This window comes from Moschus berezovskii, chromosome 1 (genome assembly GCF_049115385.1).
Source record: "Moschus berezovskii isolate FMDL1 chromosome 1, NW_MosBer_1.0, whole genome shotgun sequence".
NCBI classification, from domain to species: domain Eukaryota; kingdom Metazoa; phylum Chordata; class Mammalia; order Artiodactyla; family Moschidae; genus Moschus; species Moschus berezovskii.
In genome coordinates, this window is record NC_142460.1 from 160439375 (window position 1) to 160465716 (window position 26342).

A 26342-nucleotide genomic window follows, 5' to 3' on the forward strand; every position below is an offset into this window, starting at 1 on the left:
AGTGCCATGGAAATTCAATATGCAATTTTAATTGGAATTGCACTGAGTTTAGAGGCTAATTTAGGGGATATTATCTTATATCTTCTCCTTCATGAAAAGCTAGATAGTTCTCCATTTATTTAGCCATCTTCTTGAATGATTTTCAAATAACATTTTATCTTCTTTCCCATAAAAGTTTTGAACATCTTTTGTTAAAATTTGTTTCTAGTGACTCTGTAGTAGTTGGAATAACCTGTAAAACGTTTTTGTTGCTATTCAACTTAGTTTTTGGAAATTTACTAACAGCCTTGCTGAGCCCTTATAGTTTTAACCTGGATCCATTTTTATGTTTATTTCTTGGCTTAGGGGGGATTCCTGTAGGTTGGGCTTTTCATTCTACCTCTAAGACCACAAGCTTCCTTGTCTTCTTGTTCTGCTATCTATCTAAAATTTCAGTTTTCTGTTTGGGATACTTGGGGGATTTCCCTCTTTTCTGAAGGTTCAGTTATGATTTTAGAAATGTTTTGTTACTTATTATCTGATATTAAGAGGCATTTGTACTAAGAGGGTTGTTTTCTTCCACCATCTTCCCAGAATTGGAACTCTATCGTTAGTTTTATTAATACATTTCCTGCAGTTTTAATTTCACTAAACTTTTTCTATATGTATGTTATCTTTGGCATGCTAGATTTTATATGTACACTGTCTTATTCTTGATTAGTGTCTTTTGGAAAGTGTGTTTTAAGAAATTTGTTTCTTGGTTTATTAAATCACTTGAATGATAAATTTGAATAAGTTAATAAGCTTAAAAGAATTATGGACATTTTAATGGCTGTTAGTTAACAATAGAAGTACTGTATAATCACTGTTAATTTATTTTATCTACCTAGATTCTCTGCCTTGTAAATATTAGTCACAATGGTGTGAATGAGTCAGAATTGATGGAACTCTATCCTGAGATGTCCTGGACTGTCTTGACCTCCCTTATTCACAGTTTACACAAGATGTGTTTGTTGACTTATGGTTGTGGTTTGCTCAAGTTTCAACATTTACAGGTAAATGTTATCTTAGTAAGGTTTTTCACTTATTGAAATGTCCACATATCATCGCATATGTATTATGTTATATAATACCATATTATTTCAAATATTTCAATTAAAAGACAAAATTGAAATCTCAAATTTGGCATTACAGATTTTTTCCAGTACTTTTAGGTTAGATACAAAATTTGGCTAATACTCTTATGAAGTAAATACCTTTATGAAATGGCTATTACTTTAAAAGTTAGTTTTTTCTGAAAGAGAAAAACGTTTTTTCAATTTTCTGTTTCATTGTATTGTTGGTGTATTATACCTGTTTAAGAGCCTGGGCTCTGTCACCCTGCCTCAATTCACAGCCCAGCGCTTTACAGCTTAATGTAACCCTGGGCAAGTTCTCTGAACCTTGAGCAGATGTTTTCAGCTTACCCCAGGGATTGTGAAGATAATTAATTGACGTGGTGAATAATTAATTGGTCCTGGTGAAGTCCTAAACATGATTTCTAGCACATAGTAAATAATGACTAATGTAACTTTTTTTGTACCATACAATTTGCATCTGTTAATCCCAAATTCCCAATCCTTCCCTCCCCAACTAACCCTTCCCCTTGGAAAACACAAATCTGTTTTCTATGTCTGTGATTCTGTTTCAAAGATATGTTCATTTGTGTCATATTTTAGATTCCACATATAAGTGGTAATCATACAGTTTGTCTCTTTCTGACTTCGCTTAGTATGAAAATCACTAGGTCAATCCATACTGCATTTTAATTCTTTTATGTATGGCTGAGTAAATATTCCATTGTATATATGTACCATGTATTTTTTATCCATTCTCCTATTGATGAACATTTAGGTTTTTTCCATGTCTCAGCTATTCTGAAGAGAACTACCATGAACACAGAAGTGCATGTATCTTTTTGAATGATAGTCTTTCTGGCTATATGCCAAGAGTAGAATTGCCAGATTTTATGATTACTCTATTTTTAGTTTTTTAAGAAACCTCCATGCTGTTTCCCATAGTGGCTGTACCAGCTTACATCCCTACCAGCACTATAGGAGGGTTCCCTTTTCTCTACACCCTCTCCAACATTTGTTATTTGTAGACTTTAATGATGGCCATTCTGACTAGTGTGAGATGGTACCTCACTGTAGTTTCAATTTACATTTCTCTAAAAATTAGTAATGATGAGTATCTTGTCATATGCCTATTCACCATCTGTATGTCTTCTCTGGAGATACATCTACTTAGGTCTTCTGCCCATTTCTTGATTGGGTTGTTTGGTTTTTATTATTGAGTTGTATGAGCTGTTGGTATATTTTGGAAACTAAACCTCTGTTGATCACATCATTTGCAAATATATTCTCACTTTTGTTTGTTTGTTTATGATTTCCTTTGCTGTACAGAAGCTTATATATTTGATTAAGCCCTGTTGGTTTAGTTTTGCTTTTATTTCTATTGCCTTGGGAGACTGACCTAAGAAAATATTGGTACAATTTATGTCAGAGAATGTTTTGCCTATGTTCTCTTCTATGAGTTTTATGGTGTCATGTCTTATAGTTAAATCTTTAAGTCATTTTGTTTTTGTGTATGGTGAGAGGATGTGTTCTAACTTCACCGATTTACATGCAGCTGTACAGTTTTCCTAACACCACTTGCTGAAGAGACTGTCTTTTCTCCATTGTATATTCTTGCTTCCTTTGTCAAAAATTAATTGACAGTAGGTGTGTGGATTTTTCTTGGCTATTTCGTTCCATTGATCCATAGGTCTATTTTTGTGTCAATACCATGCTGTTTTGATTGCTATAGCTTTGTAGTATTGTCTGAAGTCTTGGGGGGTTATGCCTCCTGCTTTGTTCTTTTTCCTAAGGATTGCTTTGTCAATTCTGTGTCTTTTTATGGTTTCTTATAAATTTTAGGATCGTGTGTTCTAGTTCTGGGGAAAATGTCATGGGTAATTTGGTAGGGATCACATTAAATCTATAGTTTGCTTTGGGTAATATGTCCATTTTAACAATATTAATTCTTCCAATCCAAGAGCATGGGATATCTTCTATTTTTCAGAATCATATTCAGTTTCCTTTATTAATGTTTTATAACTCTCAGCATAAAAGTCTTTCACCTCCTTGGTAAGATTTACTCCTAAGTATTTTATTTTTTGCTGTGACTTTAAAAGGACTCTTTTTTTACATTCTCTAATATTTCATTGTTAGTATAAAGAAATACAACTGATTTCTTTGTCAATCTTACATCCTAGTATCTTCCTGAATTCATTTATCTGTTCTAGTAGTTTATGCGTGGAGTTGTTAGTTTTCTATATGCAGTATCATGTCATCTGCATATAATGACAATTTTAACTCTTCCCTACCAATTTGAATACCTTTTACTTTTTTTTTGTCTGATTGCTGTGGCTAAGACTTCAAATACTATGTTGAAGAGAAGTGGGGAGAGTGGACATCTTTGTCTTCTTCCAGATTTTAATGAGAAGGCTTTCATCTTTTCAGCACTGAGTATTATACTGGCTGTGGGCCTATCATAAATTGCTTTTATTATGCTGAGATATGTTCCCTTTGGATCTACTTTGGTAAGAGTTTTTGTCATAGATGGATGTTGAATTTTCTCAAATACTTTTTCTGCCTTTATTGAGATGATCATGTGTTGTCTTTTCTTTTGCTGATGTGGTATATCACATTAATTAATTTGCGTATATTAAATCATCCTTATGACTCTGGGATGGATCCACCTTGGTTGTGGTGGTGTATGATCTTTATGTGTCATTGAATTCGGTTTGTTAATATGTTGTTAAGAATTTTTGCAACTATATTCATCAAAGATGGCCTATACTTTTCTTTTTCAGAAGTATCTGGTGTGGTATCAAGGTGATGGCTTCTTTGGGGATGTACCTTTCTCTTCAGTGTGAGTTCAGGAAAGACTGGTATAAGTTCTTCCTTGTATGTTTGGTAGAATTCACTTGTGAAGCCATCTGGCCTTGGACTTTTGTTTGTAAGGAGTAAATTACAGATTCTATTTTACTTCTAGTTACTGGTCTGTTCAAGTTATTTATTTCTTCTTGATTCAGCTTTGCTGGATTGTATGTTTCTAGACAGTTGTCCATTTCTTCTAAGTTGTTGAATTTGTTGACCTATAATTGTTCCTAGTATTCTCTTATGGCCCTCATACCAAAAAATACTAAGTCCACACAGGCTACACAGGGATGCTCCCACATAAAAATGGTCCTCCAAGACCACAGTAGATATCTGTTTCTCCTAAATCCCAAATAAAAGATCAAGATAATTCCCCTGAAAGAACAAACAATGAGACCGACTTCTTTGGTCTAATAGACACTGAAACAACAAGATAATGAAAATACTGAAGGAATTAAAAAGGACTGTTCATAGTAATGTAAGTTACTGTAAAAAGAGACTAGAAACTAGAAGGAGCCAAGAAAAATTTCAAAATTCACTTGCTGAAATAAAAGCTGAGCCAAAGGCAATGAAGAGCAGAATAAATAATGCCGAAGAATGAATAAGTGATCTGGAAGATAGAATAATGGAAATCACCCTATCAGAACAGCAGACAGAAAACCAAATGAATTTTTTAAAAAAAGCAATATAAGAGACCTATGGGATATTATAAAAGCATGTCAGTCTATACATAATAGGGATACCAGAAGGAGAAGAAAGAAAGAAGGGGAATTGAAAATATATTTGAAGAAATTATGCCTGAAAATTTCCCAAACCTAAAGAAAGAAACATCCTAGGAGGCACAGAGGGTCCCAAACAAGATAAACCCAAACGGACCTATATCAACACATACTATAATAAAAAATGACAAAAGTTAAAGAGGGCAAGAAAATAAGGGGGTGATAAAGAATGAGATGGTTGGATGGCATCACTGACTCAATGGACATGAATTTGAACAAACTCTGGGAAACAGTGAAGGATGGGGAAGCCTGGCATGCTGCAGTTCATGTGGTTGCAGAGTCAGACATGACTTAGCAACTGAATAACAACAAAATCTAAAGAGAAGATACTAAAGGAAGCAAGAGAAAAACAAAGAGTTAATTATAAGGGAATCCCCATAAGGCTATCAGCTGATTTCTCTACAGAAACATTACAGGCCAAAATAGAATGACAAAATATATTCAAAGTCCTGCTGCTGCTGCTGCTGCTGCTAAGTCACTTCAGTCGTGTCCGACTCTGTGTGACCCCATAGACAGAAGCCCACCAGGCTCCCTCATCCCTGGGATTCTCCAGGCAAGAACACTGGAGTGGGTTGCCATTTCCTTCTCCAATGTGCAAAAGTGAAAAGTGAAAGTGAAGTCGCTCAGTCGTGTCCGACCCTTAGCGACCCCATGGACTGCAGCCTACCAGGCTCCTCCATCCATGGGATTTTCTAGGCAATAGTACTGGAGTGGTTTAACATTGCCTTCTCCGATTCAAAGTCCTAAAACAGAACAATCTGTAACCTAGGATACTCTACCCTCCAAGATTATCATTTAGAATTTTTCAGATGAGCAAAAACTAAAAGAAAAGAGCAATACTAAACCCATCCTTAAAGGAAATATTGAAAGGTCTTATCTAAATAGGAGAGAAGTAAGAATCAATTGGAAAGAGAAAGCCACAACTGGAAAGTAAATCATTTAAATAAGCTAATTGTTATTCAGTCGCAAAGTCATGTCTGACTCCTCTGTGATCTCATTGACTGTAGCCTGCCAGGCTCCTCTGTCCATGGATTTCCCAGGCAAGAATACTGGAGTGGGTTGCCATTTCCTTCTCCAGGGGATCTTCCCAACCCAGGGACTGAACCTGCATCTCATGCATTGGCAGGCAAATTTACCACTGAACCACCAGGTACACAGATATTTAAAAATTTCTGTGAAAGTGATGATAACCACAACAAACAGCAAAAGGACAAACATGAAGATATAAAAGAGGACATCACCATCATAAAATGTGGGGGACGAACATAAGAAAATGTAGATTTTTTTTGTTCCTAGAATGTGTTTGAGCTCTGTAACTACCAGTCTAAGGCAAGCAGATATAGGAAGGGGGTTAGCATACATGAAACATAGGGTAACCACAAATCAAAAACATGTAATAGATTTACAAAAACCAAAAAAAAAGAGAACATAAGCATAACGCAAAAGAAAATTATCAGAATTGAAAGAGACACATGTACTCCAGTGTTCATTGCGGCACTGTTTATGATAGCCAGGACATGGAAGCAACCTAGATGTCCATCTGCAGACGAATGGATAAGAAAGCTTTGGTACATATACACAATGGAGTATTACTCAACAATTAAAAAGAATACATTTGAATCAGTTCTAGTGAAGTGGATGAAACTGGAGCCTATTATACAGAGTGAAGTAAGCCAGAAAGAAAAACACCAATACAGTATATTAATGCATATATATGGAATTTAGAAAGATGATAACGATAACCCTGTATACGAGACAGCAAAAGAGACAGATACATAGAACAGTCTTTTGGACTCTGTGGGAGAGGGCGAGGGTGGGATTATTTGGGAGAATGGCATTGAAACATGTATATTATCATATGTGAAACGAATCACCAGTCCAAGTTCGATGCATGATACAAGATGCTCGGGGCTGGTGTACTGGGATGAACCAGAGGGATGGGATAGGGAGGGAAGTGGGAGGAGGGTTCAAGATGGGGAACATATGTACACCCGGGGCAGATTCATGTCAATGTATGGCAAAACCAATACAATAATGTAAAGTAAAAAAAATAAAATTAAAAAATTAAAAAAAAAAAAGAAAATCATCAAACCCCAAAAGGAAAAAGAAAAAGAAAGGAACAAAGAAGAAATATAAAATCATGGAAAAACATGATTTAAAATAGCAATAAATACATTTCTATTAATAATTGCTTTAAATGTCAATGGACTAGATGCTCAAATCAAAAGACACATAGTAGCAGAAAGGGTGAAAAAAAAAGAGTCTAGAATATGTTGCCTACAAGAGACTCATTTTAGGGCAAATGATACACATAGATTGAAAGTGAGAAGAGGGAAAAAACCATTCCAAGCAAATGGAAATGACAAGAAAGCAGGGGTTACAATATTCATATCAGATTTTTCATATTCATATTCAAAATAGACTTTAAGTCAAAGGCTATAAAGAGAAATAAAGAAGGATACTATATTACGATAAAAGGATCAATACAAGGAGATGATATTACACTTATCAACATATATTCAATCAATATAGGAGCAACTAAATACATAAAACAAATACTAACAGACATAAAGGGGTAAATTGATGGGAATACAATAATAGTAGGAGACTTTAACACTTGACTCACATCAATGGACAGATCTTTGAGACAGAAAATCAGTAAAGCAACAGACGGCCAAAATGATACAATGTAATAGTTAGACTTGGTTGATATTTTCAAGACATTACATCAAAAATAGCAGAATACACTTTCTGTTCAAGTGCACATGGAAAGTTCTCTAGGACTGAGCACATGTGTCTGTGTGTATTCAGTCCTGTCCAATTCTTTACAACCCCCTGGACTGTAGCCTACCAGACCCCTCTGTCCATGGAATTTTCCAGTCAAGAATACAGGAGTGAGTTGCCAGGGTATCGTCCCTTCAACCCACATCTCTTAAGTCTCTTGCATTAGCAGGCAGGTTCTTTACCACTAATGCCACCTGGGAAGTCCTTCAATGCCATCGTTAATTTATATATGTAAACTAATGTAAATAAATTCTTTCATTTGAGTATGCTGTGTTATATGTAGGTGTGGAATATTTGTAATTTCACAGGCTTATCTTTCTCTTTTGTAGTATTAATATATCACTTAAATATAGTTTGCTGTTTTTAGTACTTTTGCAGTCCACATTTCAGATTTTTAATGTATTCACTAAAAGTTTGAATTGTATTATATTTTGAGTTCTAACAGGAATTCTCATGTAAGTTGTCACATAAATATATACTGAATTTTTAAATATTCTAATTCTATTTCTATTATACAACTATAAATTGAAATAATTATAAATTTCATTTTAAAAATTCATTGTTAGATCTACAATGACTTACAGAAAATAGACTGTAATATTTTTTTTCTCATAGGCTTGGGAAACAGTGAGACTAGAATACATGGAAGGCCCCACCATTATTGCTTCATATAGACAAAAGCTAACCAACTATTTTACCATGCAGCTAAGGTATTACAAACATCCATTTTGTTGTTCTTAGCTTCTGCAACATACTGTACTTCTGTGTCCCTATTTTTTTCTTTCTTAGAATAACTTAATGTATAAAAATTTACTTATTATTTTAAAGGTTAAGTCCTCTCCTGTTAATGCCAAAAGAACAAAAAATAATTATGCAAGTCATTCTTTTATTATACTGAAGATTTAAGTGAAATCAATGCAGGATCATTTTATTATTTTTATTTTATTCTAGTTAAATAGTTTAAGTAGTTTAAAAATATGTGTGTGTCTGTAAATACCTGGGTGTGTACAATTGTGTCCATTGATGGGTTTGTTTTTTTTTTAATAATTCAATTTGTCCATTGATGGTTTTTTTAATAGTTCAATGCCTACTCTATAGGTATAGGAAAATACCTATAGAGTTTGATCAGTGGTCCTGAATATCACTTTATTTCCATAGTTAGGTTCATAAAGTTTCTGATTTTTACCTAATTTTCTCAGTATTATTCATAGAGTCAGGGATAGGATATATATCAAATATATATATATCTCCTCCTTTAACATTTGCCAGTAGTCTTTTGAAGCAATCTCACTGTGGGACAGTACTATTGAATGTTGTCCCTTCTCTTCTAATAGTCAGGACCGAGTGACTTGGAGGAGTGCAGATGAACTGCCTTGGCTTTTCCAGCAGCAGGGAAGTAAACAGAAGCTGCATGATTGTCTTCTTAACCTCTTTGTGTCTCAAAACCTCTATAAAAGGTAAAAAACTTATTTGTAGGACATCTTTCCCCAGAAAAACAGATTCAAACAGTTGTTCGGTGTAACAGGGGAAATGGCATTCTTCACTTAAAAATTAGTCCACTTTCAGTGGTAACCATGATATAAAACAACGTGGGAGAAATTTTAATTCAGTTTGCAAATTGCCACATCTACTTTTTCCAAGAGGTAAACAAAAAAGATGCTGTGCTGTGCTTTGTCACTCAGTCATGTCTGACTCTTTGCAACCTCATGGACTATAGCCCACCAGGCTCCTCTGTCCACCAGCTCCTCTTGTCCAGGCAAGAAAACTGAAGTGAGTTGCCATGCCTTCCTTCCTCCAGGGGATCTTCCCAACCCAGGCATTGAACCAGTCTCCCACATTGCAGGCAGATTCTTTATCGTCTGTGCCACCAAGGAAGCCCAAACAAAAAAGATATTGCTTTTCTAAAATCAGAGCTGGAATGCTCTTGAGATAGCTTTGTATCTTAATCTTTCACTGAAGCAGGTTTAAATCCAGATCACCAAGAGAAGTGGTTCATGATGTCTACCTCTTAGGGCATCCAAGTATTTTAAAGTATAGTCTTCAAACCAGACTTTGGGCTCTCCACAGGATCTGACTGGTGTCGGAATTTAAAGAAAGGATTACCCTTTTTTTTTTTTTTATAATAATCTTTTTAAAGTTTTTATTCTATCATTTTGGCAGTACCATATGGCATGTGGGATCTTATTTCTCTTACCAGAGGTCAAACCCACACCCCGTGCAGTGGAAGCGCCAAGCTTTAACCACTGGCCCACCAGGGAAATCCTTCATGTCTCATTGTTCTCTCCTGGTGTGTCTGAATTTGCCTCTTGCAGAATCACCTTTTTATGAGCCAACCTTCTGACCTCTAAGCCCCACTTCTGTCTCACCTAGAAATGTAGACACTTCTCATAACTTAGCTGCATAATTTGTTTTGTTCCTTAATGATCTCTCTCAAATTTCTTTGTTGCAGCTCATAAATTATTTCTGATCTCCATCCAGTTTTTCATGATTTGAAATGAGATTCATCCTTTAGTTTAACAGCTCTCCCTCCTACTTAATACCATCTACAGATGAATAAGCTTACTTTTATCATTCCATTCCTTGATGAAAATACAAAGCAGGTATTCTGACAGCTTGCTCGTGCTTTGTTTCTTCTGTTCTTATTTCCATCGTTTAAAATAATTTGGGGGTGAACTCAGCAATTGACTGCATATCATAAAAAATCTAAACAGGATTCTGATAGGGTTCCATTGGTGAATAACTGTGATGTCATTAATGGTAACAGCCAACACTATGGAGTACTTGCTACATGCCATAGTCTCCTTAAAGCAGCACTTGAGGCAGGTGATGGTGGTGTGCTCCTTCTGTAGTCGAGAATGATGAGGTAAGAGAGAACATAGCTAGAGTGCCGTGGACTCAGACGGCAGGCCCAGTTTACACCTTTACCTCACTACACTGGACTGGCCTTCTAATACACCGTCAGTAGCGTGATATGAATTTGTGGCATCTTCACTCCGTAGTGGGGTTTAACGTTTCTTTTTCATTATATTACTGTTATTTGTTGAAACAGAGGACATTTTGCTGAGTTGCTGAGTTATTGGCAGTTTGTTGGCAAAGACAAAAGCGCAATGGCAGCAGAATACTTTGATTCATTGAAGCAGTACGAGAAAAACTGTGAAGGCGAAGAGAGCATGGTTTGCTTAGCCGACCTTTATGAAACCCTGGGGCGATTTCTCAAGGATCTAGGCCTTCTCAGTCAGGTAACTTCAGCAGGGAGTTAGAGACTGCGTGGGTCTTCATGTTTACTCTTTTCTCCTTCCTAGCAATTGAGGTACGTTTCTTTTGTTGTGCTAATCAGATGGCAAATCTTGTAGGATTTCACTCACATTAATTGGTCTTTTTCTTCCCCAGGCTGTTGTGCCTTTGCAGAGGTCTCTGGAAATTCGAGAAACAGCTTTAGATCCAGATCACCCACAAGTAGCTCAGTCTCTCCACCAACTCGCAAGTGTGTATGTGCAGTGGAAGAAGTTTGGCAATGCAGAACAACTGTATAAACAGGCATTGGAAATCTCAGAAAATGCCTATGGTTCAGACCATCCACATATTGCTCGCGAACTTGAGGCACTTGCAACTTTGTACCAGAAGCAAGATAAGTAAGATTTCAATTAGTAATTCTCTGGTTTTTTGACAGGGAATTACAGTTCTTAATGTACTTATGTGGGAGGCATTGTTTTGTGGCTGTGTACTTTTCTTTACCCTGTACTTTCCTTATCCTATATTCTTTTGAATCCACCATATTCAAATATTATTCTTGGTCTGGGTCTTCATGGGGTAAACAGAAAATTAGAACTGCAAGGTTCATCTGTTTCAAGATGTGTGGAGGACAGAGCATGGACTTTGGAGTCATAGAGCTGGATGTGAAAATGAGCTCCTCTGCTAACTGGCTTTGTAATATTGCGTACTACTAATACAGGGGACAGCAAACCATCACCCACATGCCAAGTCCAGAAGGTCCCCTGTTTTGGACCTAAGGTTGTAGTGGAACACAAGCCATAGTTTTTTGTTTTTTTTAATTTACATATTGTCTGTGACTGCTTTCATGCTTCAACAGTAGCTTTTTAGTTTCAACAGCAATCACATAACCACAAAGGCAAAAATGTTTACTGTCTAGCAGTTTACAGAAGTTTGATCCCTAGTATAATACGTCCTCTGAAAGGTATCTCTTCTCTATCTGAAATCATTTCTTTTGCTCAATCATAAGTGACACATATTGGAATTTTTTCTTTTAACTTCTAAAAATATTGTTTCACACAGATTTTGTGTGAATTTCACATTTCTGTGTGACCAAAAATTAGCCGATATAGCAAACTAAAGTTTTTAATTTTAATTAGATTGCTGTTTAGAGAGTGCCATTTAAACTCAAAATGAGTTTAATCAGCTGAAAAAATGGTTAAATGTCAGCTAGTTGGAAGACTTGTTCTTTTAGTTGCTAAGTCATATCTGAGTCTTTTGTGACGCCATGGACTATATCTCACCAGGCTCCTCTGTGCATGGGATTTCCCAGACAAGAATACTGGAGTGGGTTGCCATTTACTTCTCCAGGGATCCATTTTCCTTCTCCTGACTCAGGGATCGAACCTGCATCTCACGCATACGTAGGCAGATTCTTTACCACTGAGTCCCATGGAAGCCCACTTGGAGGACTAGATTTATTAGATTTTGTTTTGTGAAAGTTTTTGTTTAAGATTTTTCATTCCATATGACTATCACTTCTAGAAATAATGTTGTATTTAATCAGCAAAAAAAGATTTTACAATAGTGCTTTCATTTCACTGAAGTATGACACTTTGGACATGTTGCTTTCCTTTGACTTACTTTTTTCTTTTTTAAGATATGAACAAGCTGAACATTTTAGGAAAAAATCGTTTAAAATTCGTCAGAAAGCTGCAAGGAGAAAAGGCAACTTGGTAATGAGAGATTTTTGTGTTGTGTTTTGACTAAAAAGGAAAAGAACATCTCCATATCATAATGTAGATGCATAAACCTCACATATTTAAAACATTTTGATTTTAAATTGATTTCAAGGGAAGTACTGATTAATGTTTTCTGATTTAAAATACATGTTTAAATATTAGTATCACCGAGAAGTACAAATTAGTATATGTTTAAAAAGTGGTATTTTGGTAATCATTTTACACTATATACACATGGCATATCATCATGTTGTACACTTTAAATTTACACAGTGTTATATGTCAATTATATCTCAGTAAAGCTGGGGAAATTTTTTTTTTAATTTTTAAAAAGTAGAACTATATAATTCAAAGATTAGATTTTAGTGTGAGACAATTATACTCCAATAAAAATTAATAAAAATTATAAAGATTAGATTTTAGAAGATGGACTTAAAAGCTGTTTCAATTTTTTAAAGAGCTGGAAAAGAGAATAAAAGAAATTTAGTAAACATTTAATGTTACATTCAAATGCCAAGAAAGTATTATCCTTAAGTGCAAAAATTTTTTCATTTTTCTAAGCTGCTAAAATAAATATAGCATATTTGTTTATTTTAACTTAAAATGCTATATTCAGTTTTTTATTAACATGTATTTGACATCTAACATTATGTAAATATAAGATGTACAACATATTTATTTGATGCATTTATATATTGTAATATGATTACACCATGATGTCATATCACAAAATTATTTCTTTTTTGTGGTTGGAATAATTAAGATCTAGTCTCTTAGCAACTTTGATGATTATGATACTGTATTGTTGCCATTATTCCCTATGCTATACATTTGATTTCCAGGACTTACTTGTCTACTAGTTGCAAGTGCTATGCGCAATTTTAAGTACCTGGTATTAAATGTTTAGTAATAGTGTTAATAAACACATGCACATTAATTCTGTTTCCTAATCTTTTTGATGCATTTAGGGATTCTGTTCATTTTGCTAAAATATCAGTCATTTTCACAAAATAGTTTTCAATGAATTTAAGAATGTGATGTCACTGGGAAGTATATATATTTTTTAATAATCATTAGAGTAATTCAGTATACTTAAAGTAATTGTAATCTATTTTAAAGGAAACAAAAGGAGAAAGATTTTTTTCAGAACCCTAGTATATTGTTTCAGAATCAGAGATTGCACTTACTTGATGATTGCTGTGAATTTCTGTGTTTCTCCAGTATGGATTTTCCCTTTTACGTAGACGGGCCCTACAGTTAGAAGAGCTCACATTAGGTAAGGATACACCTGACAATGCTCGGACCCTCAATGAACTGGGTGTGCTCTACTATCTTCAGAACAACCTAGAGTGAGTACCATACTGTTAATATTGAAAACAGGTATTCATCTCATCTCTTAGATGCAAAGCTGTTTTACATTTCTGTCAAGCCAAGCTAGAAAAAACTGACAGAAGTTTTCATGTATGATATGTTATGAACATGGCCACATTTATCAAAGACCATGACAATTTCTCCACTGTTTCCTTTCACATTGTTTCTTTAGTAACTAAAAAGATACTCTCTAGTTTCCTTAGTATTTTATATGTTTAGAACAACTGAGTTTGCATAGATATTGTACAAAAGATCTCACATAAGAACAAACTTGGGACTGAGGGAAAATAAAGAATGTAGATAGCTGCTAATTTTATCCTTCAATTTATTTGGGCATAGACTCAAAAAGACTCTTTTATGAAAAATGAGTGTTTTTGGACTTCTTTGTATGTCATCAAAATACAATAGACTTGACATTTTGGATAGCAGAAAAATACAAATATTTAGCCCACTTCACAAAGGTACAAGGTCTACAGTTTGTTGTGGTGCTCAGGCTTCTCATAGTTGTGGCTTCTCTTGTTGCAGAGCACGGGCTCTAGGGCACATGGGCTTCAATAGTTGTAGCACACAGGCTCAGTAGTTGCGGCTCCCAGGCTCTACATTACAGGCTCAGTAGTTTTGGCCCATGGGCATATGTAATCTTCCCAGACCAGGAATTGAACACGTGTCCCCTGTACTGGCTGGCAAATTCTTATCCATTGCACTATCAGGGAAGTCCCACAAAGGGTTCTTTAATTAAAACTTATTTAGTACTAGGGAGCTCCCTTGCAGCCTGGTCGTTAGGATTTGGCTCTTTCACTGTGGAGGCCCGGGTTCTACCCCTGGTCAGGGAACCATCTTGCATGGCACAATGCAGCCAGAATACCAAAAAAAAAAAAAAACCAACCAGATTTAGTACTAACTCCAAAGGGAGGGAGAAGGAAAGAATACCAAAATCCTTTGAGTTTGGCTTAGTAATTTTTAATATGTAAAAAGTTTGTTTTGTAAACTACTTATGAGTTTGTTTTTTAGGAGAAGCGGAGAATTGAGACAATCCTCCAGATACTTTAGGGTCTCACACTACCAGGAAGGCATATTTAAGTTTTGGAAAAGGGCAGAAAGAGATGAGGGGTGGGAAAGAGGATTTTGAGCTGAATCCTTCATTTTAACTATCTTGGATTTAAGAAAAAATGTAATTCAGTTCTCCTCCTAATTAGGACTACGGTTCTGACTTCTAGAGAACAGTTTAAACCATCTGGGTCTTTTATTCATAGAACAGCTGACCAGTTTCTGAAGCGTTCCTTGGAGATGAGGGAGAGAGTTCTAGGACCAGATCACCCTGACTGTGCCCAATCTTTGAATAATCTGGCAGCTCTATGTAATGAAAAGAAACAGTATGACAAAGCAGAAGAACTTTATGAAAGAGCCTTAGACATTCGGAGACGAGCATTAGCTCCTGATCATCCTTCTTTGGCTTATACGGTAAAGCATCTTGCCATCTTATACAAGAAAATGGTAAGTAATCCATAGCATGCCTACATGTGTTTTATAATATACCAGTTAAGCCATAATTGCTGTAAGCAAAATAATTTATCTTCTGATGGATAGATTATTTTCTATGAGCTTTTAAATCACAATGATTTAATTATTTCAGACTTAACTAAATTAAGGTCCTAGTTTAGTTTTTAAAAATACATTCTAAATACAAATGCATTTGTCAGAACTCTAACTAAAACTTTTTCTTCTTTTACATTTCAGAAGTTCTAAAATTCAACTAGTATTAAGTTTGCTGTGTTAGGCTACCACAGACATAACAAATCACCCAATTGTCAGGACTGAAGGTCTCCATAGCTAATGAAATGACCATTTTAATTTCACTTTTTCTTTTCTTTGCTTGCAATTAAATGTAACCATTCTTTACCACAGAGTTCTAGCCTAAGTGATATTTGGAGTTTTTATAGCTGTCTTTAAAACAAATGAAAATCAGGAGAAAAAACTGCTTTCATTTAGTGCGGTTACAGAGTTGTATAGACTTTGTGGGACTGTTGCTAACCCTCCTAGTACTGAAGTTGATGTTTCAGTATAAAGGATCCATTGTTGCTACTTCTATCTAAATTTCAAGTAAAAAATAAATAATCAGAAAAATCTGGAAAGGATTTGGTGGAAAATGAGTTTTAAAATAAAAACTTTGATGCTATCTCTAAATTACATATAGTACCAAACATACTTTAACTGGTATGTGTTTACGTCACCAGAAAGTTATAATGGGTGATCCTAAAGAACTTTCTGAGTTATCAGAGAAAATGTTCTTATATTCTATATAGCTTTACTTACATATTTTATTAGATTTCAGATATCCATAAACTTATCCATCAAACTGGGAGGAAATATTTCTGAACTTTTTCCCTCAAAATTACTTTTTACTATAAAACTGTATTTATGGAACAATCTCTGATCATATTTATTGCTTTAATATTTTTGTTAGATTTCACTTTTGTGTTTTAGGGGAAACTTGACAAAGCTGTACCTTTGTATGAGCTGGCTATTGAAATCCGGCAGAAATCCTTTGGCCCGAAGCACCCAAGTGTAGCTACTGCCTTGGTGAACTTAGCTGTTCTTTATAGCCAAATGGTAAGTTCCCATAATGGAACCCTTTATAAATGAATAGTTTTAACATATGAAATATAGGTAAACATGCATTAGATATAGGTAAACATGTATTAGATATGACACTGTAAAAATAATTAAAGGACATTTAAGTTTATCTACTAATGTTCCCCCTGGCTTGGAGAATTTTGAGCATGACCCTTATGGCAGAAAGTGAAGAGGAACTCAAAGGCCTATTGATGAAAGTGAAAGAGGAGAGTGAAAAGTTTGGCTTGAAGCTCAACATTCAGAAAACAAAGATCATGGCATCTGGTCCCATCACTTCATGGGAAATAGATGGGGAAACAGTGGCAACAGTGTCAGACTTTATTTTTTTGGGCTCCAAAATCACTGCAGATGCTGATTGCAGCCAGGAAATTAAAAGACGCTTATTCCTTGGAAGGAAAGTTATGACCAACCTAGACAGCATATTAAAAAGTAGAGACATCACTTTGCCAACCAAGGTCCGTCTAGTCAAGACTATGGTTTTTCCCATGGTCATGTATGGATGTGAGAGTTGGACTGTGAAGAAAGCTGATTGCCGAACAATTGATGCTTTTGAACTGTGGTGCTGGAGAAGACTCTTGAGAGTCCCTTGGACTGCAAGGAGATCCAACAAGTCCATTCTAAAGGAGATCAATCCTGGGTGTTCATTGGAAAGACTGATGCTAAAGCTGAAACTCCAATACTTTGGCCACCTCATGCGATAAGTTGACTCAATGGAAAAGAGTCTGATGCTGGGAGGGATTGGGGGTGGGAGGAGACGGGGATGACAGAGAATGAGATGGCTGGATGGCATCACCGACTCAATGGACATGAGTTTGAGTGAACTCCGGGAGTTGGTGATGGACAGTGAGGCCTGGCGTGCTGTGATTCATGGGGTCGCAAAGAGTCAGACACTACTGAGCGACTGAACTGAACTGAACTGACTAATGTTCCCTTTAATACTTGAGATTATTATTAAAGTTACAACTATAAGACAGTCCCTTCTTCTTAGTGTGAAATACTGTGTTTAGTTCATTGCATAGGCTTATTTATTTCTGGAGACTGTGTACACCTCTTTATCTAATATTGTTCCTAAGATGTATCATTTGCGTGTCATGAGTAAGAGATATGGTACCCTAGGGTACCACAAAGAAGTTTGTGCTTACATAAATTGGATTAATATCAGCTGTCACCAAGCCAGGTCTAAAACTTAAGTTTCTGAATTTTATTATACTACTTCTCTTATCTACATCTTGTAGGAGGTCATTAACTCTTTTAAAGTGCTTAGCCAAGTAGGTCAGCTCAGTCTAGAATACCTTAAAAGTAATTTCAGAAACCCAATGTGTTCAAATGAGCATTGTTTCTTTTTTTTTTTTAAAGAAAAAACACAGTGAGGCCTTGCCGTTATATGAACGAGCGTTAAAGATTTACGAGGACAGCCTGGGTCGGATGCATCCTCGAGTTGGAGAAACACTAAAAAATTTAGCTGTGCTTAGGTAAGAATTTTTCACTTTCCTCATATAGCCAAAATCCCTTTTAGGACATCTTTGATTCATCATGCTGCTGCTGCTGCTAAGTCGCTTCAGTCGTGTCCGACTCTGTGTGACCCCATAGACGGCAACCCACCAGGCTCTCCCATCCCTGGGATTCTCCAGGCAAGAATACTGGAGTGGGTTGCCATTTCCTTGTCCAATGCATCATAAAACCCCACAAAATATTTATTGCTGATATGCTTTTTATTGGAACAGAGGGGTTATTTTTGGCTGATCTAGTTCAAGAGACATTGAAATAATATCCAGAAGTGAAATTGAAGGTGGCACAACCTATTCTGTAGAGGAGAGTATCGTGGTAAATAAGAGGATGGATTACATTTGCAGCTAACTGGCTCCAGGGGTAATCTGGGCAATTTGCTATCCTCAAAGTGGATTTACCATGTTTACTTTTGCATTATATTTACCTCAGGATGCTAACTTCCTTTAGCAGCTTCACTGTACCCATTACAGTGTAGTCTTAAGGGTGCCCCTATAAGACACTTGGCAGAAGATAAAAAGGAGAAGAATCTGGGTATGTTTTATTGGTCTGCCTGAAAATGGACTCTTCTTGCAGAGTAAAATTTACAAACTGAAGTTAAAATATAAAGTAAATCATTTCTTAGGCAAAACACAAAATCTAGAAATGATCCACAGACTCTTTCCAGGTAATGGGTCAAGCTGCCTCTTGCATGTGGGAACATTCACTATTTCAGAATGCACACAAAACCTGGCTGTAGGGTTTTACACAAGGTGAGGTGGTGAGCACAATGATGTTTATTAAAAGTTTCCACAATTTTGGGTAGATTTCAGGTGGATTTTTTAAAAAATTATTTATATTTTGTTATATGGTCAAATGACTAGCAATTGGCTGAAATAATCTTGGAAATCCTGTGATAGCTGGCATTTTAGAAAATTCTGAAACTATTCAACAGTATACCTTTTTCTATATAAAAAACTAATCATAAAAACCTCCAGTTTTTCAATCTTCAGCTTTGAAAAAAGAGCACAAGTTGTTTTTCTGTATCCTATAAGATCATTTAGCATTGTTAAAAGGTTATATTCTAATTTTGAGAATTTTTTTCTCCCAAAGCTATGAAGAAGGGGATTTTGAAAAAGCTGCTGAACTATACAAAAGGGCAATGGAAATAAAAGAAGCAGAAACGTCACTTTTGGGTGGAAAAGCTCCTTCCCAACACTCATCAAGTGGAGATACATTTAGCTTAAAAACAACCCATTCTCCTAATCTTTTCCTTCATCAAGGACAAAGGTGATAGCAGCAACTACAATTCATTGGAAATGCGCCTTAGGATAAAATAATTAAGAAACATTTGGAACTTTAGAATTTAAAATTTATAAAAACTGTTAAGAAAATTTAATTTTACTTTGTGTGATTTAATTGATTATTTGTATGATATTGGACTACATTGAAGTTTGAGTCATGATTATTTAAATTTTAGTTGTTTGAAAGAATTAGCTTTCCTATTGTGTGAACCAATATAGACACCGTGGAATCCTAAGATGACATGAAGAGTTGATCACGGACAGTAGGCTGGTCTCTGTTCTATAAGAGCAGTTATAACTCTTTATTAGCAGTTAAGACAAGGAATTCAAGAATTCCATGATTCTTATCTCTCAAAATCTACTGCACCATTCCTCATCTTGCTATTCAGTAGCAGTCTGGCCCAGTCGTCTACCTCAAAGAAAAGTTTCGGAATAAAGGGATAATGTTCATGGAACATATGAATTGTCTTCTATAAAATGAACTAGTATTAGAAATCTCTGTCTGCTACATTTCTTTTATTCTACCTTTTCCTTGAGCAGATATGGCTAAGCCCATTGTTTTCTGTGCTTTGTACGTTGTATATTGATTTTACTGTGTAGAATGTACTTGCACAATCTGAAGTCAATATTGCAGTAACAAATCAAGCTCTTTGGCATTAACTTTTCCCAAAATATGGACACGACCTTCTTCCTTAAATGGCCTAAATCTACCTCTTCATTTATCTCGAACTCAAATTAGTTGCCCATTTTATATTGAAAATTAAATATTTTTTATAGATTTTATAAATATTGCCAATCTGGGGTATTGTTTCATGCCATTTATGTATTTGTATATATAATAAAATTTTCAATTTTAATACTTGTAAAATTCCAGCATGTATAAATTGTAAAGGTGAAAGATGTGATAACCATATTTCACTATTTTAAAATAAAGGTGAAATTTCAAGTTCTTTTTTCCACTCCAGTTTATACAAAAGGATTATATTTACATAATTAAGAAAAATGTTGAACACTACAAAAAAAAATTAGCATTGTAGTTTGCTAATTCATTGAGTAGTTTGCTCAACTTGAGCTTCAGTGATTCCTTAGGATTTTGGTTAATGTTCTCTAAGGCTTGGCTACTCAAGGTGGTCTGCGGACCAGAATTATCAATATTACCCTGGGAGTTTAGTAAAAATTCAGACAGGCTCTCCCCAGACCTACTGAATCAGAGTCTGCAATGTAGCCAGATTCTCAGGTGATTCATATGCACATAAGTTTGGGAAACAGTGGTCTAATTTTAAGGCATGAGATTGGTGATTTAAAGTAAATGAAGCAGAATCTTAGAAAATGAGCATCGTTCTTCTCCCTTCTGGCAGAAGTACAAGAGGGAAAAAAGGAGATAAACTACAACCGTAACACATATTTCTGGGTTTGCCAGCTATGAAAGGCACAAAGCAATTGAATTCACAAATATATCAGACACTGACTGATTTTAGAATTAACCTTTATAGAGTTTAAAATTTGATTATTTAGTGGTATAAGTAATTTAACACATCATAAATAATATATTAAATTTAAATGCCTTAGAAAATAACCTGAGATTAATATCCTAGAAACCTGAAAAAAAGGAAAAACTAGCAAAAGGATAATATGCATTTTTCTTTGTTCCTACAAAATTTGGACTGGAAAAATATACAAAAAGTGAAAAATTATTCAAAGTGACTTTATGGTAAGTTATTAATAATACTTGAGGGGTGACTATTTCAAAAGGTTTAAGTTTAAATATAGTTTTTAAGACTATATTTTGATCTTACTAATTATACTACCAACTCAAATGTTTTCATGTAGAATGCCTACTTAAAAAGATAGAAAAATAGGGACTTCCCTGAAGGTCCAGTGGTTGGGACTCAATGCTTCCACTACAGGGAGCACTATGATCCCACATGCCATGCTGCATGGCCAAAAAAAAAGAGATTCTCAAAAGGAATATTATGTGCACTTTAATATACACCTTTAACATGAAAAGCATAGGTTTAAAATAATTATAAATCTGAATTGGAAGGCTCTAAACTATAGCAGTTATAATTAATTTTCATTCATTAATACTTTACAAAAAGAGAAATACTAAAAAAAACATGCGATGGGGGAAGTTAAAGCTTCATTAATATTCTTAAATATTTATTACATTTTTGGGTTGGTCAGTGTGTTTATAGGTATTCAGGAAGTAATATTTTTACATGAAGAAACTCATAATACTTACTTTTTTTACTACAGAAAAAGTTTGAATAGTACCATAAATTAACCTCCCATTAAATTAAAAAGGGATTAAAGTTAAACATATTGTTTGTTTTACTCTAATTTAGAGCATTTGTGTTAAGGCAATTTTGGGAGTGTGTTTCCATCTTTCACACTTGAAGCAACAGTGTTATAAATCTGGTCAAACACTATAGTTTATTTAGTAATGTAAAATCCAATGATGATTAATTTCTCATAGTCAGTTGTCTACATGGAGAAGGAAATGGCAACCCACTCCAGTGTTCTTGCCTGGAGAATCCCAGAGACTGGGGAGCCTGGTGGGCTTCCATCTATGGGGTCGCACAGAGTCGGACACGACTGAAGTGACTTAGCAGTAGCAGCAGCAGTTGTCTACATGTACAAATTTTTATGACATACAAACTGTCAAGAGAGCACTCTAGATTACAAAAAATATTTGTTACCAGATTTTTTTTTGCTAAAATAATAACTTTAATGGAAGATATAAGAAAAAAATTAGATAAGATTTTATAAAATATAAGATACCAGCAGGGTACAAGAACAGAAAAAAAAATCTTTAGAAGATAGTAGGTTCTAATATGTATATGTATAACTGATTCACTTTGCTGCACACCTGAACATAAACACAACATTGTAAATCAACTATACATCAATAAAAAAATTTTTTAAAAAGATAGTAGGTTCTAGCTATTTATCAAACTATATAAAATTAAACTTGTAAGTATAACCTTACCAAATTAGTGTACCAAAGGAATATTACTTAGAAAGATCGCATTTCTTTTCTGAAATTCAAAGCATCTCTGTGAAGAAAAGTTATTTTACAGATGAATATACTAAACTTTTAAATAACTCCAATGACCTACCAAGGCAACATAAATATGTTTCAAGACTAGAAAGCTATCCCCATACATCCTGATATTATTGTAAACATAAGAATCACAGTACCCTAAAATCTCAAAACTATTAAACATATTTGATATTTGGAGCTTTTTGAAACTAGTTTGTAGAATCTTGTTTCGTAAGTAGGAAAGGTACTTGTAATCTGTTAATTACATTTTCCCCTAGAGACAGAATTTAGACATTCTCTCTTCAAAGCAAAAAAATCATCAAAATAGGAGACAAGCACAGTAACAGCCTACAGATAATGGTTACCCATGCATGTTTATTAGTCTCCAAACCATTAGTAATTTACTTCAACCAAGGCTCTCTAAGTCTTCAGTATTTTTATGTAAACTCCAGAGAAAAGCAGTTTATCAAATTATAATGATCGGGGAAATGATACTCTCCCCTGTGAAGAAATACACGTCAGTCATTGCAGAGGTAATTTAGATTTCATTCATTATCTGCTACCCAGGACAGACTTAAATTGAAGAAAGTAGGGAAAACCACTAGACCATTCAGGTATGACCTAAATCAAATCCCTTATGATTATACAGTCGAAGTGAGGAATAGATTTAAGGGACTAGACCTGAAAGATAGAGTGCCTGATGAACTCTGGACCAGAGGTTCGTGATATTGTACAGGAAACAGGGACCAAGACCATCCCCATGGAAAAGAAATGCAAAAAAACAAAATGGCTGCCTGAGGAGGCCTTACAAATAGCTGTGAAAAGAAGAGAAGCGAAAAGCAAAAGGAGAAAAGGAAAGATATACGCATCTGAATGCAGAGTTCCAAACAATAGCAAGGAGAGATAAGAAAGCCTTCCTCTGTGATCAATGCAAAGAAATAGAGGAAAACAACAGAACAGGAAAAACAAGAGATCTCTTCAAGAAAATTAGAGATTCCAAGGGAACATTTCATGCAAAGATGGGCTCGATAAAGGACAGAAATGGTATGGACCTAACAGAAGCAGAAGACATTAAGAAGAGGTGGCAAGAATACACAGAAGAACTGTACAAAAAAGATCTTCACGACCAAGATAGTCACGATAACGTGATCACTGACCTAGAGCCAGACATCTTGGAATGTGAAGTCAAGTGGGCCTTAGAAAGCATCACTACGAACAAAGCTAGTGGAGGTGATGGAATTCCAGTTGAGCTATTTCAAATCTTGAAAGATGATGCTGTGAAAGTGCTGCACTCAATATGCCAGCAGATTTGGAAAACTCAGCAGTGGCCACAGGACTGGAAAAGGTCAGTCTTCATTCCAATCCCAAAGAAAGGCAATGCCAAAGAATGCTCAAACTACCGCACAATTGCATTCATCTCACACACTAGTAAAGTCATACTCAAAATTCTCCAAGCCAGGCTTCAGCAATATGTGAACCGTGAACTCCCAGATGTTCAAGCAGGTTTTAGAAAAGGCAGAGGAACCAGAGATCAAATTGCCAACATCCGCTGGATCATGGAGAAAGCAAGAGAGTTTCAGAAAAACATCTATTTTTGCTTCATTGACTATGCCAAAGCCTTTGACTGTGTGGATCACAATAAACCATGGAAAATTCTTAAAGAGATGGGAATCCCAGACCACCTGACCTGCCTCTTGAGAAACCTGTATGCAGGTCAGGAAGCAACAGTCAGAACTGGACATGGAACAACAGACTGGTTCCAAATAGGAAAAGGAGTACGTCAAGGCTGTATATTGTCACCCTGCTTATTTAACTTATATGCAGAGTACATCATGAAGAATGCTGGGCTGGAAGAAGCACAAGCTGGAATCAAGATTGCTGGGAGAAATATCAATAACCTCAGATATGCAGATGATACCACCCTTATGTCAGAAAGTGAAGAGGAACTCAAAAGCCACTTGATGAAAGTGAAAGAGGAGAGTGAAAAGGTTGGCTTGAAGCTCAACATTCAGAAAACAAAGATCATGGCATCTGGTCCCATCACTTCATGGGAAATAGATGGAAGAACAGTGGAAACAGTGTTAGACTTTATTTTTTTGGGCTCCAAAATCACTGCAGATGGTGATTTCAGCCATGAAATTAAAAGACGCTTACTCCTTGGAGGAAAGTTATGACCAACCTTGATAGTATATTAAAAAGCAGAGACATTACTTTGCCAACAAAGGTCCGTCTAGTCAAGGCTATGGTTTTTCCCGTGATCATGTATGGATGTGAGAGTTGGACTGTGAAGAAAGTTGATCGCCGAAGAATTGATGCTTTTGAACTGTGGTGCTGGAGAAGACCCTTGAGAGTCCCTTGTACCGCAAGGAGATCCAACCAGTCCATTCTAAAGGAGATCAATCCTGGGTGTTCATTGGAAGGACTGATGCTAAAGCTGAAACTCCAATACTTCGGCCACCTCATGCGACGAGTTGACTCACTGGAAAAGATTCTGATTCTGGGAAAGGTTGAGGGCGGGAGAAGGGGATGACTGAGAATGAGATGGCTGGATGGCATCACCAACTCTATGGACATGAGTTTGAGTGAACTCCAGGAGTTGGTGATGGACAGGGAGGCCTGGCGTGCTGTGATTCATGGGGTCGCAGAGAGTCGGACACGACTGAGTGACTGAACTGAACTGAAGTGAAATGACCCAGGACAAACCTTTGCCAGTAACTAATTACCCAGGAAATCAAATTTGAATAAAATAAAGTATTAGAAGGTAGCCCATATGATGGGTATAATTTAGGTGATCTTAAGCCTAAATTTATCTTTCGCGCCTCAATAAAGATGATATACTTTTTCTTAGTGCAGAAATACAATTTTACATCCTAAAAATATTTTTATGTGTCTATCCATGAAGGAAGCTTCTTTTTATTTACCTGTTTTGCTTAGATTATATATATCACAAGTTTACAAACTTTTCCAGTGCCTACATTTCAGCTTATATTTCATCAGGAAACATTTGAGAGGATGTTTTTATTTTATAGGTTTACAACTTGAAATTCACTGTTGCTCTGTGCTGGCTGGGTATAATAATCAACATGCTGTACCTCTTGTTCTTTCCCTATATTTGATCACACACTATTCTATCTATTGTCCATGGCCGCAGGCAACAGACTACAAAGGATTACTGGAAAGAAAAGGAATATACCAGCAAATTGGTCCTTTCTTCTCACCCCCACCCCCACCCCCCACCCCCTGCCAAAAGGTCAAAACAGTTCAATAGCTAACCTACAATAATCCTGTGAAGTTTTCTTACTAGAATGAAACATGAGTTTTAAGAGTTTCTGATTTAGTTGAAGGAGGGGAACAACAAGCAACAGTCACAGTATTTTCAAAGAGTTAATAACAGTTCAGTGAAGATTATACATCAATTGATGTTCCCTTAAGTTTTGTCAGTTTTTAAGTGACTTTTTAACTGCAAGGGAATAGGTTTAAACACAGGAAATAAAATATAGGCCAGTCCGTTATTTACATGTTCTTCATCTTGGCCATAAGGTCTTCCAAGCTTTCACCAGAATCTTCTACTGTTACTTCAGGTACAGAATCTTCTTGCTATCAATAAATGAGGGAAACATGGTGACAAAATAATCAAAGTTCTTGATGCTTAGGAACATATCAGTAAGCTATAACTACGTTCAAAAAATTTACGATGTAAACCTTCTTTAATAAATAAGCCTTCTAATTTATAGGAGAGATAAACTCCTTATTTTCTCCACCAGTCTTTCGACATACAAGGCAGTAATTTCAGTGTTCTTGAGATCTCTACTGAACTGGTATTTTTAAATGGTACTGTGGCTAAAACTATCACTATACAGAAAAGGTAGTCTTAATCAAAATCTATTTCACCGATCCTTCAATGAATGAACAAAACTATTTTATGTCTATATTTTCAGTTTAAAATGTGCTGTGCATATTTCCATATTAACACTGAATACCTCTCTCTTTCACAAATCTTAATGTAAAATATCTAAAATAAGAAATACTGCATTGGCATTATAAAATAG

At 35.5% G+C, this 26342-nt stretch overlaps 2 protein-coding genes across 6 annotated transcripts in view; one reads left to right on the forward strand and one right to left on the reverse strand.

The window, feature by feature from the left end:
* The window catches only part of NPHP3 (nephrocystin 3), a 57030-nt gene extending 37790 nt beyond the window's left edge, over positions 1-19240 (forward strand). For 2 of the 4 annotated variants that reach the window (XM_055413610.2, XM_055413618.2), the window contains exons 17-27: positions 870-1034; positions 8120-8214; positions 8839-8961; positions 10554-10743; positions 10895-11136; positions 12375-12450; positions 13678-13805; positions 15081-15321; positions 16312-16437; positions 17818-17933; positions 19060-19240. In XM_055413610.2, the coding sequence (XP_055269585.2) occupies positions 870-1034; positions 8120-8214; positions 8839-8961; positions 10554-10743; positions 10895-11136; positions 12375-12450; positions 13678-13805; positions 15081-15321; positions 16312-16437; positions 17818-17933; positions 19060-19240 (1683 nt within the window). Of the gene's footprint in view, positions 1-869; positions 1035-8119; positions 8215-8838; positions 8962-10553; positions 10744-10894; positions 11137-12374; positions 12451-13677; positions 13806-15080; positions 15322-16291; positions 16438-17817; positions 17934-19059 lie in introns of those variants that run through there. The other 2 variants (XM_088840560.1, XM_088840565.1) reach the window with 2 other exon arrangements.
* Positions 14139-26342, reverse strand: part of UBA5 (ubiquitin like modifier activating enzyme 5) — a 30726-nt gene continuing 18522 nt past the window's right edge. For both annotated transcript variants that reach the window (XM_055413650.2, XM_055413640.2), the window contains exon 12: positions 14139-25890. In XM_055413650.2, coding sequence (XP_055269625.1) covers positions 25807-25890 — 84 coding nt within the window. In that variant the 3' untranslated portion in view covers positions 14139-25806. The remainder of the gene's footprint in view (positions 25891-26342) is intronic.